At 43.0% G+C, this 12,161-nt stretch overlaps 1 protein-coding gene across 6 annotated transcripts in view; it reads left to right on the top strand.

Moving 5' to 3' along the window:
- Nucleotides 1-12,161, top strand: part of msi2a (musashi RNA-binding protein 2a) — a 362,909-nt gene that overhangs the window by 338,523 nt on the left and 12,225 nt on the right. For 2 of the 6 annotated variants that reach the window (XM_017711900.2, XM_017711898.2), the window contains exons 12-13: nt 5,894-6,073; nt 11,497-11,651. In XM_017711900.2, the coding sequence (XP_017567389.1) occupies nt 5,894-6,073; nt 11,497-11,651 (335 nt within the window). Of the gene's footprint in view, nt 1-5,893; nt 6,083-11,496; nt 11,652-12,161 lie in introns of all 6 variants that reach the window. The other 4 variants (XM_017711899.2, XM_017711897.2, XM_017711902.2 and 1 more) reach the window with 2 other exon arrangements.

The following is a 12,161-nucleotide window of genomic DNA, read 5'->3' as shown; positions in this document are numbered from 1 at the left end:
TGTTTTTACTCTTCCTTATCTTTCCTTTAGCCTGGAGTGAGAGAAAAAGCAGTACTTTCGGGGCAGTGGTTTGGAATTCCTCCTCGGAGGCAGTCATCTGGTAAAGTGGAAATGAGAGAGGAGCATTTATCCACTCGAAGAGAGCCACTCTCGTGATGGCAGCATGTGGAGAGAAAGAGAGAGCGAGAAAGAGGAATGGGGAGCAAAAAGCTGGAGAGAGTTGAATAGCAGTCGCTGATGTTGGGTGATGGCCGCCCCCGTGTCCATCCCCCTCTTTTCTTAGGGCGGTGGGCGAAAGGCAGAGAGAGAGAGGGAAGAGGAGCGATAATTATCGGCAGAAATGAGGCTCGGTGAACGATTCGCACTGCTGGACCTGCTGATCCAGTCACCACGGCAACGCCGACCTACTCATTTGTTTTGTAGATGAGTAATTACATCCAATTAGACCGCAGGAGAAAAAAAAAGAAAAAGAAATGGCGAAGAAGTGGTCTTTTGTTCCAGGCTGATAGCTAGAATATTAATAATTGGATGATCGGGGGTGGGGGCGGTAGGAGATATTATCTGCGGGAGTGTGGGAGCTCATCCTGAACCATACTTTTGCTTCAAACTACCAAACATCTAGGTGAAGGTGCTACCTGTTCAGTCTCTTGCTTGCTTTCTCTCTCTCTTATACGTACCCAGCCTTAGGCATGAACAATAAAAGGAGAATATAATGCACGTCTGAAGGACTTGGCTTTGTAAAGGAGCTATTGCTATAGCTGCCTGGTGCTCTAGAGTCTGGTGTCAGATAGCTACACCAGACTGGAGAGCGCCTGTGCTTTCAGGCTTCATTGTTGTGACAGGGTATGCATGGTATAGTACTGGAAGCTTCCAGTTTTTCTATGTGCCTCTTAGCAAGTGTCCTTGAGACTCTAGTGCACCAAAGACTTGCAGTTCATTTTTTCTTTTCATCTGTTCCATTCGAGTGTCATCTGAGTTTCTCTGACGTTTTGATGCTCCTGAAAGTGATAAGAATGAAGGGAAAACTGTTGCATTCATTTCCCTTTATGACCTCATTTGTTTTAGAGTCACACACTCTCTCATGCACACACACACATTCAGATCGTAAGCTTTAATGCACAACACAAGCTGGCAGCTCCATTATTCCAAACACGGGGCTCCTGTGATATTGCAGGTTGTTGTATCGCTGATGCAGCGTGGCACCAGATGTCCGCACAGCTCTAACATTGCCATTCGATATTTGTTCATTAGCATGCTGCAAATTTGCCTTCATGGCGTACAAATAAACGGCTTTCTTTCTTTTCCATCACCACCGCTCCCAAAGGAAGCCGGCGAGGCGCTCGGTCCCGCACAGAGGAACATGTGCTTTTCTGCACGAGATCAGAGAGAAACCATTATTTCTCTAACTTTGATGTGGGAAAGAAGGGGTAGAAAAAAACAGCCTCTTTGGCTCAATCGCACTCTTGTTTCTCACCTTTGCTCAAAGTAAATCATTTGTATGCGCTGAAAAGAAAATTAGTGCAGGAAGATAATCAAGAGATTGCGGCGCTCCCAGATGGTGTCTTTTCGTGCTCCCGCCATCCGCTGAAGAGCCACTTTCTCTTTCTTTTTCTTCCCCCTACACCCCCCTCCACCCAGCCCCATTTTTATTCATATCCTTTTACACTGATGGCACTATCATTAGAGGCAATCTACCTGAACAATAAAAGTCATTTTGCCTGCCTTTATTAGATAAGACCTTCCCGGCTGCGAGACGCCGGCAGCTGAGGGCTAATTGTCCGTGTCAGAGCAAACAAAGCCGCCATGTGTATTTGTTGTGCGCTGCCGATGTCGTCTTTGTGTCCTGTCGCTTCCCTCCCACTATCGCCCCCGATCCTCCGCTTCACGCAGATTGCAACAGGAAGCTGCTATTGTGGCCCGCTGGCAAGGCCCAAGTATCTTGGATGGCGCTTTGGTGGTGGTGGTGGTGTGTGACAGGGGGGTGAGGGGGTTCGTTCTCTAACCCCTTCCCTCCTCATCCGTTTAACTAATGGAGGAGATTGTGGCGAAGCCTTTTGTAAAGGTCGGCGCTTGTTTGTTATTAAAGATTCTAATTAGAAAGAGGAGAGGAAGCCGGGGAAGCTTGTCTAATTAGCGAGGAGCACGGAACCCACTTTGAAACTCAAGGGCGACGGGCTATTTGCATGCACGTTGAAAGTGGATTAAACAGAAAAAAATCTCTCTCTCCTTTTTCTTTCTTTTTTAATGTTTGGCAATTAAAGCTCAGCTGAAAGGAATGGATATTTACCGTGAAAGTCGGGACGTTTCCAGAAAGGTGGGGCCGTAGGCAGAGCTAGAAAGGGGGGGCAGGAAGGGTACAGGTCATCCAACAAGCTTTATTCCCTGTGGTGTTTCCCACCGGAGTAGCTAAGACACTCCTTGTTCCTCCTGTCTTCCTGCAGGAGATCTCCCCAGCCAGTAGCAGGTGGCCCAGCTTGACCCAGCCTGTTGTCCCATGCTCTCTGCACTGTGATTTCCAACAACAAGCAGCAAATCTTTGAGGATGCAGTTATAAGAATCTGGATGCTGTGGATGTTTTACACCACATTGTGGTACATCATGAGAAAATGTCATGACGAATGAACCACAATGAACAAAATAAGGAATAAAATCTTATTACATTAATAGGTTTTAACAACCGTTGTTTCCTTCCCCTGAAAGGTTACCATTTTTGACATATGAGGTTTCTTTTGACAGTGATGATAGTCATGATTTCTGTCAAATATTATCAAGGTATCAAGTCATTGATTTGATAACTTTAAAGTGTGCTGGGGAGTTATTGGGAGCCTTTGCGTCTGTGCATGGAGGAGCAGGCTGTGCCGGAGGGGACATGGGGCAATGATGGTGTTTTAAGGACATGCAGCTGTGCAGCACCGAGCAGATGAGTGTGTGTGTCTGTGTGGGCATGCCAGCTGCCTGATGGAGGCACGTGAAAGGGACACAGTGACAGACAATGGGATGAGGAGTGTAGAATTTGTGTGTGTGCAGGTGCGGACGTGGTGAGTCAGCAGCAGGAGCCGCAGTGGGCAGTGCAGTCTCCAAAGCTGCTGCAGTCCTATCAGAGATGAGTCATTAGGAAAGTAGGACCGTCTCCCTGCCCCTTGCCTGCAGAAGGTTTAGGGACAAAGTGTTGCTCAGTAACATAGTAGGATAACAGGAGTTTTTTTCAACATGAGGTGGTGTGGTACAGCATGGTACGGTTACTGAACCAAGATCTGTCCATACCCTGGTCGAGTTCGCATCGAATAAGAGTACTGCACTGCCCTGAAAAAATTTGTAAGGTGAACTACGTCACAGGGACAAGTGAACTGTGTCAGAAAAAGGCACTGCAGTATAGTTCACTTCTCACTGGACTGCCAGCACTTTGCATTTCTGTGTCCAATATTCATTCATATACAAAAGTTTGGATGCCCTGGTCAAATTATATTTTGTTGATTTTAAAAGTGAAAATAAGTACACATCCTCTACAGAGAACAAACATTGCTATATTTTAATATACAATTACTGTTTATTTGCTGAATTTAAAATATTGGGGAAAAATCCTAGTATGTTAAAATCAGCAAATAAATGTAAAGTGTTTATTAAATTCTACAGGAAAAAAACAATATTTAAGTTTGTTGTAACTTTTCACTTAGAAAATCAACAAAACATTTCATTTTTAATTCAAACTTTTCCATATGACTGTACATAGAAAAAAACTCACATTTTCTTCTTTTTTTCTTTTCTGCTTGTCCATTCATCATGAAATGTACATACAATCTAGAGCATCTGGTATGAGTTATGACATTTTGAATACAGACTTGTGTATGTATATATAAGGGAGGCACTATGTGACGCTGCTTTAGAGAATGAGAACGGTAAGAAAGCAAAGTTGCCATCAAAGGAAAGAAGGGTTACTCTAAAGAATCTAAAATAAAAACACTGTTTTGATTTATACATTGTGTGTTGTTTTAGTGTATATAAAAAAAACTCTTTTAAAAGTAGATGTTTCCAAACTTGTGATTGAGGCTGTGTATATACGTGTATGAAGACAACTCAGGATAATCAAACATAAGTGAAACATAAGCAGAAGAAGTGAAGGAACATTCAAGATGTGTAATCTTTACACGCTCCCCTTCATTTCTGTCGTTTGTATTCATGATATCCAGCCTGCATTTTTCCGTGGCCTTAAACAGATGTAAATAAAACCTTGCATGTGGCTTTGTCTGATTTGTCGAACTATACATTCCAGTAAGTAGGCAGCATTGGCACAATGCCATTCTACCAGCCGCTTACCGTAATTTGAAGCAGGCGTGCTGCCCGCAAGCCACTGAGGATGGAGGGGGAAGTTGCGATGGTGCTGGCGGAAGACCTGTTCTGCCCGCTAGATTGCACTTGGCAGTTGCTGACAGTATAATCAGTGCTGGCTAGGTGAGCCGAGGCTGCAGGCCTTCTCTTTTTGCTTAGGGACCCAAATGAAAAACAAATACGCCCTGGGGGGCCCCCAGGATGAAAGGCCTGTGCTGCCAATCTCGCTCCTGCCTTGAGTGGATTAACTCCTGCGCTGGAAAGAGGTGCGAGAGGCACCAATAGCTTTTAATAGGCCTCTTTTATACAAGCGCCATGCCTCAGATTATGGGGACGAGCTATAAATGTCAATGCAGCTCGCGCTAGTCAATGACACTTTCTGAAGCGTTGCTAATCTGCCATCTGGGTGAAAGAGGTGTTTTTGTGAGTTCGGGCCAGGGCGCAAAGAGGTCCGGCGCTTTGTGCTGTGGATCCTCCCTAATGTTTATTCCCAGTAAACATGAATGTGGCCTTCTTGCACTGTGCACAGAAGCAAACACAAAGGCTGTGGGTGCTAAACTGCATCTCTGAAAACAGTGAGGTTTGAAATCAATTATGTTTTGTGTGAAGTCGTTTCATTCTCTCAAGAGAATGACTCTTAAAGAAGGACTATTAAAGAATGTTATTGTATGAATGAGATCAATTGTGCTCAAAGATGTCATGTTTCTTACCGATCCCCTAAGTTAGCGTGAGGTTCATTTACTAAGTCTTACTTAATCTCAGCAAGGTCCCTCCTAGGTTGGCCATAGCTGGTTCTTTAATCTGCAGTGGCAGGTAGCCTATGGGCTCTTCTCTCACACCTACTACAGGACCAGTCAAAAGTTTAAACTTCTTTATGCAAGAAGAGGTAAAAAGCAAAAGTTAAAGAGTTAAAAGCAAAACTATGCAATGAAGCTATGGAATTAGACAGTGACCAAAAATGGGTTTAAATCAAATAATTCTTGTTTTAGATTCTTTAAAGTAGACCCCCCCATTTTGATGGCAGCTTTATACACTCTTGGCATTCTCTCACACAGCTTCATGAGATGCCACCTGGGATGCTTGAAGTGCTCATCCGGAGCACTTGTTGGCTGATGCATTTAAAAAACGTAATTTTTTTGTAAATGAATTCATACATAAGCGCTGTTAACTTTTTTGTCTTTGGAACAATTTTCAAGCTTTTTAGTTTGTTTTTAAACATGTTGATGAAAAAAATATATTCTACAGTCAAAATTTTTGACTGGTACTGTATTTCACCCCCTTTTATATCCTCTGCTGCAGTCAATTTCTGAAACCAAAACAGGCTTGGGTTTAGGTAAAACATAGCTGCTGGCACATCAGCTGCTGGCTACAATATGGGTAGCGTTGAGCGCCATGTAGCCAACTTTAGCCACTCTCACCAGCACCACGTACCAACACACAGCTTGCCTACATAATTGTGTACCATGCAAGAGTTTTCCCCAAAATGATGGCGTCCCACTCCCCCCTCCCCTTGACCCCCCCACCCCCTTCTCCCCCTCCTCCTCCACCCCTGTACTGTATCTCCCAGGCTTCCCCGATTATGGGTTTTATTCCGCGCCCAGTGACCAGCGGGGGGCCCCCTGCTCCTTTGCGGACTATGGCTCCCTGGGGCCCCAGGCGGCTCAGATGCTGCAAAGCGAGCACGCCACATCCGCCTGCAACTCGCCCCTGCAGCACCTGCACAGCCCGGATCAGTTTAAAAGCCCAGGTTTGTATGGTGCGTTTTCATGTCCTAGACCTTTTGCTGCCTTCACGTTTGGTCTCTACTTTTTTTCTTTGCTTTTGTTTGTTTTTTGTCTTTCTTCGATCACACACTGATGCATTAGCCGAGAGACACAACTCGTTTGTTCTTTTGTATGAATAGAGGCAGCAGCGAAGGAGAGTTCTACCAGTTCTATCAGACGTGATAAACAAACACCTGCCTGAGATGCACTGCATGTGGGATTTTATTTATTAATTTAATTCTTTTCATTTCTCTCTTTAAAAAGTCAGAAACCTTTCTTTTGTGTGTGTAGATCCATTAGTTTTTGTTTTGTTTTGTTTTGTTTTTTTTTTTGGCACGAAGGCACATCAGTGCCCTCTGGATGCATGTACTATGCACAAGCATGAGGAGAAAGCGGCAAAAGGATGACGCAGTGCCGGCTAATGCTCGCTCTGGTCATTCAGTCACGTTCTCCACCCCCGTAGCATTATCATAAACACATACTTATGCATCTGAAATCTGCTGAAGGAGCATGGTTACTTTCAAGAACTTTACTTTTTGAGAATGTTGTCGAGTCATTACTCAGCTACATACATGTTTTCTGCCTTCTAACAAGGATAATGTATTCAGTGTCAGTATAATAATGGTTCCATACTTATATAGCAGTTTCTGGTCTACAAAGTCTGTTTCCATTCAGGTTTTATCTTAAAGACTGTTTTATATGGAGCACTAAATCACAGCACGAAAACAAGCTAATTCCTTTCCTGTCACCTCGTATTGCACGTTAAGTCAACTCTTGTCACCTCCATGCGACACTTCTGTGATATAAACAGACCCTCCCTTGGAACATCCTCACAGTATTATGTCTAGCTGTGTTTGGTGTGAACTGAGGTTGAAGATGGGTGACATGCTGCATTCAGGTTGTTTTGCGTGAGTGCATTAAAGAAATGCTAAACACTTCACCCCAAAATTGCCAATGTTGTTTATAATAAATGAAAGGTAACAGGGATCAGTTGGCGTTATCCAAAAAAGACATCCTTTCTTAGTCTTTGGGCGGTGTTCCTTTAAACCTTATTTTAACCCCTTAAATCAGTAATACCAACCCTGGTCCTGGAGATCTAGCGTCCTTAAGATCTACCTTCCTACATTCTCTTTCCTCCTTCCATCTGCCGCAGCTGCTCCAGTTAATTCATTCTTCAAAAGACCTTGATTGGCTGAATCAGTATGGGTGGAGATCATGTTAGATGCAGGCTGGAGCTAAACTCGAAGCTGGAAAGTAGATCTTAAGGAAGGGGGCTGGTGACCACTGCAAGTATGTGGGCTTACACTTTAGTTCCTGTTTAGTATAATACAACTTACTCAAGATTAATAACTAAATAATAAGGGTAGCAATTTAATCCTTTAAGATAAGGATAAACTATCATCCAAGTTATCTATTTTTTATGCAACTACAGCTGTGAAATCTTCCTGGATGCGCATACATTTAGTCTATACTGGGCAGCATTAGTGAAATTCTAGTTGAAATGTCATTAAAAGTGAATATGACCCTTCTGTCTCTCTCTGAACCCCCCAGCACAGTTACGGCTAGTCAAGCCTCATTGGCCAGCCATTTTCAGCGGTGCCCTCCGTGGGCCTTCTTCAGTGCTGCATTGTGTTGCAAGCTCTAAAGCGTGATGACGCACCACTGAAGTCTTGCATGGTGTCGCCCATCTGTAGAGCGGTCCTAATAGCCATGGCCGAGGCGGCTCCAGCCAGGTGTTGTGAGGCCTGCCAGGCACTCTGCCTCGCCTCGCCTCACCTCACCCGTCCCGCCTCATTTGCTTTGGCAGGCGACAAGGAAAGACATCTTAGCACCCGTGCTTTACACTGCAGATTACACAGATCTCTCGTTTTGGACCTGGGCCCAGCCTGTGCAGATTTCGGCTCGAATGGCTCCCCACAGAGCAAAGCCGGGCTTGCTAAGCTATGAGCTCCAAGCTGCATTAGTGCTGTACAGTATGACCATTGATATGGCTGTGGTCCTCAATTACAGTAGTCAGATTTTACCAACTCACAACACAGAACAGGCTGACTGGAGCAGTTTCTAATGTACGGCTACACTGCCTCAGAGAACATTTGGGAGTTCTGCCCAGTTTTTCTTTTTCTTTTCTTTTTTTTTTGCGGTGTATCACTGGTAACTGTCCTGTGCTGCTGGCAGAGGTCGCCTTGTTCTTTTTGCTCTCTTCTGTAAAAACTGCTGCCTTTTCTCACCGTGCTGTGCTGGCTTTTCGCCAGCTTTTATCAGACAGACATAAATAATACTTCACCCTACCACCCAACACCCCCCACCCCCCACCCCAGCTTCCGAGGCAGAAATGCGCATTTCTGTCTTAGTCTTTGCAATATATGACAGTAATACTGCTTTCAATATAGGTTCAGAACACTGAGAGATAAAGTTCTATTGGATTAAGGCGATACTTGATATGAGGTCCTGTCAAACTGTCTCCTGTATCTCGGTTGCCTGGGCAACACAGACATAATCGATGCATTGTGGGTCTTTTAGGGGTCATATCAAAGCACTTTATCGCATGACAGCAGAGATTCTTTGTTTGTGTGACTGTGTCTGTGTGTATTGGTGTGAGAATTACATTATACCCCCCCGAACAAAAATAATGTAAAAAAAATAAATAAAAACATAATAAATAAATAACAGGAGAGGACAGTACCTTGCTGAAACTAGGAGAAAAGAACATTTTTGTGCCCTCTTCCCCCTGCGGGGCACTTCCACTTTGTCATCCTGCGGAAAGAGACAAAAGAGTCTCGTAAATTAAAGCCCAAGCTCTGAGCACCAGCGCAGGACACATGAGTCACCTGCGCCTTAAAAACCTGCTGTGTAATCCATTGGCCTGCTAGTTTAATTAGCATGGGTGCCGCTAAGCTACCAGTCAAAGCCAATAAGTGTAACTCATGTTTGCCTATTAAAGTTAATAGCAGGAGCAGTCTAGCCCCGGGGTTTAAGTTGAAACATAAATCCTTTTGCTTGCAGAGAGAGAAGGAAAGAGAGAGCCCTGTGCTTTGCCTCAACTGAATCCACCAATTATAGGAAATGAGGATTACTGTTGAAACTGAAAATGGCTGTAATTGCTTAATAAGCAGGCCTATTAGGAAATGTGCTCTTCAGATAAGGCCAGTAAGGCTGCTCCTGAGAAAGGCCTGGAGTTAAGACATGGCAGTCTCTCTCTCTGCCTCTCTATTTTTCTCTCATTAAACAGCACAGAACAGAGTAGGCCAGGTACAGACGCTTGAATTGTAGAAGCATCTCAAGAGGAATCCATCCTCTGCCCACAGATGTGTTCTTTCGTATGTAGCTACTGCTGAGAGGTTGGAGAAGCTTTACAGGACATTGGCAAAAATCACATTAAATCCAAAAACAAACTGAACACCACAACTCAGTTTTAGTTAAAATATTTAAATTTAGAGTGTTCATTTGAAATGGCATGTTATTTAAGTGTGAAAGTTTACACTGTTAGGACAGATGAGGTACAGTTTTTTAGGTCATGTAACAGAGATGAGATTAACAAGTTGGCACATTTGTCATTTAGCATGTCAATAGGCATTACAATAAAATCAAATACTCATATGTATGTCATTATTAAAAATATTTGAATAACAATACTAGAAGTTTTATTTCATTATATCCATACAAGTACAATATAAAATGAACTGCTTCTTGTTTATTAGCTCATTTCTGTCATGCTTCCTATGTGCTCTGGCTACACTTCTTCTTACTATCCGTTTTTGTGATATGCATGATTGCCTTCAACTGCCTGGTGCAGTCTTTTGTGATTTACAAAGCTTTTTTCTTTGGACTAAACAGATAAAAAGCTCTGACAAAAACATTAGATGCAGGCTCTACACTGCCCTTTGGTGGAGCTCTGACATCATATGGTTCTTTAATGAGAATTAATAAAATTAGAAGCTAATTTGTGTATCAAAAATCCTAATTTACTATTCAGATTTTCAAAACTTTCATGACTAAGTTTTTGAAGGGTCTGACATCCTACTGTGTTGCTTCAACTCATCGTTTTAAGCCTGGACCTGTTATGTGACAACAAAGATCAGTATAACCCAGTAACAGTAAAATCCACATTTGTGGCTGAAGCATGGATAGTTTGAGTAAAAAGCAGGTTCAGTGAGCAGAAAAGTGTGTGTGTGTGCGTGTGTGTGTCTGTCCTGCGAATTCAAAACTGCATTTTTTAATACAGCTTAACTTTTATGTTATCTGTGCACACATTGTCTCTTTGACATACTGAAGTGACAAATTGGCCCTGTATTTGGCCCGACAGGACAGAATTGTCCACTCTAAAGTAGTCCATGACTCACAACTGAGAACGCTGCATATTAGTCATAGCATTTATTTCTCATACTGGGGCTTGCAGGCTCCTGTTGTGACGGTGGAAATGGAGGCTTATTACAGAGAGCAGTGTGATGAATGAATAGCTACAGTGTGTATATTGTAACCAGAATACTTTGTCCAGCCAGTTTTATACATGACATCGTTGGCTGTATTGGCTGGTCACGTGGCTTTAAGAAGCAGGCTAAAGCTACTGGCATTTATGGAATTTCTTTAATATCCTACATTATTTTATAAACTTTGCTTTTTTTGTTTTGTCTGCCTTTATGATGGCACGTCAAATAAGATTCTGTGAAAAGAAGCAGAGGAGGAACCTACAGTATCTTCACTTACTTTCTCCAAACTTGCACCATTAGTTGGTTTAACTGTAGAACAGACAGAAAAAAAAATCAAACAGTGCCACCAAAAGACCCATTCCTGTACCACGATTCATGCAGGTCCACAGAAACAGCCTCTAAGCAGTGAGCAGTTCATGTTTGTGACTAACTGCATGTTGGTTCCATTGTTTGCCTGCATGCCGATCGTGCTTGTGCATGAATTCGCGGTGAGTTGTGAGATTTTTCCAAATTCAACAAGTACTATGCACAGCACACATGAGAATATGATGTTGGCTAATCGCCTTTGGTGTCCCTCGCTACTAGTAAGAAATAAAGATAATAAAGATATTGTTCTAATGCAAGTTTAATGATGCTCCTCTTACAATCCACAATGTAATTGTGAAAGCTTTAGCTATTAGCAATTAGAGTGCATGAATGGAATAGCGTTTCAAGTAATTAGTCAGAATTTCAGTGCCACTCTCTTTCCTGGTATCGTTTTTTATTATTTTTCTCTACAGTTCCCAGTGCTTCAGTATTCTGAAAATTAATATAGACTTACACGTCCAATATCATATTCTCTCCCATATATTGTGTTCATGTCAATCTCCAGGCAATCTAAATTTGTTTTGCGATCATTGCACATTGTGCTTGACATGACCCTGAGGATTTCCAGCTCCACCATATCTTCCCATGTGTGTGTGTGTGTGTGTGTCCTTTAGGCACTAACCCCCCTCGGCCTGGAGGTTTCCCTGGTGCCAACAGTCCAGGGCCTGTAGCTGATTTGTATGGCCCGGCCAGTCAGGACTCAGCTGTGGGGAACTACATCAGTGCTGCTAGCCCCCAGCCTGGCTCTGGCTTCAGCCACAGCATTGCTGTGAGTATAGCAACAACTTCACCAACTCCAGATTTCACATTCCATGTCATACATGCCAGTTACCTGTCCCTGAGTCACTCAGAGTTAACTTAAAGGAATAGTTTGGCATTTTTAAATGTAACCACTATCTGCCACATCTGTGTCCTACTCTTGATAATCACAGACAATAATTGACATCTTTCCCTGTTTCCCAACCCTGTGACTCACTTATGGGTTTACACAATGAAACCTAGAAGCAACTTTAGTTGCTTAAAACCTGCATGAGCTGCATAATGTAATACGCCCTGCAACATGCAAGTTACATGGTTAAATATGAGATCTCTACATGTGCCATGACAACAAAAATACATTTCAATAACCAGCTGGTTATCATCTCCTTTAGACGTTTTTTCAAGCTCTAGGTTATTTATTTTCTTCTCTCTTGATGCCCATTTTACACAGAGCAGAGGATCAGGCAGGTCCTGGTGAAAACTCCATCCACACCTCTATGCTGTTAATGAATTAGCATAA

The sequence above is a fragment of the Pygocentrus nattereri genome, chromosome 18, assembly GCF_015220715.1.
Source record: "Pygocentrus nattereri isolate fPygNat1 chromosome 18, fPygNat1.pri, whole genome shotgun sequence".
Lineage (NCBI taxonomy): Eukaryota > Metazoa > Chordata > Actinopteri > Characiformes > Serrasalmidae > Pygocentrus > Pygocentrus nattereri.
The sequence above is the reverse complement of the archived record's forward strand: the minus strand, read 5'-3'. Positions and strand labels throughout refer to the sequence as shown.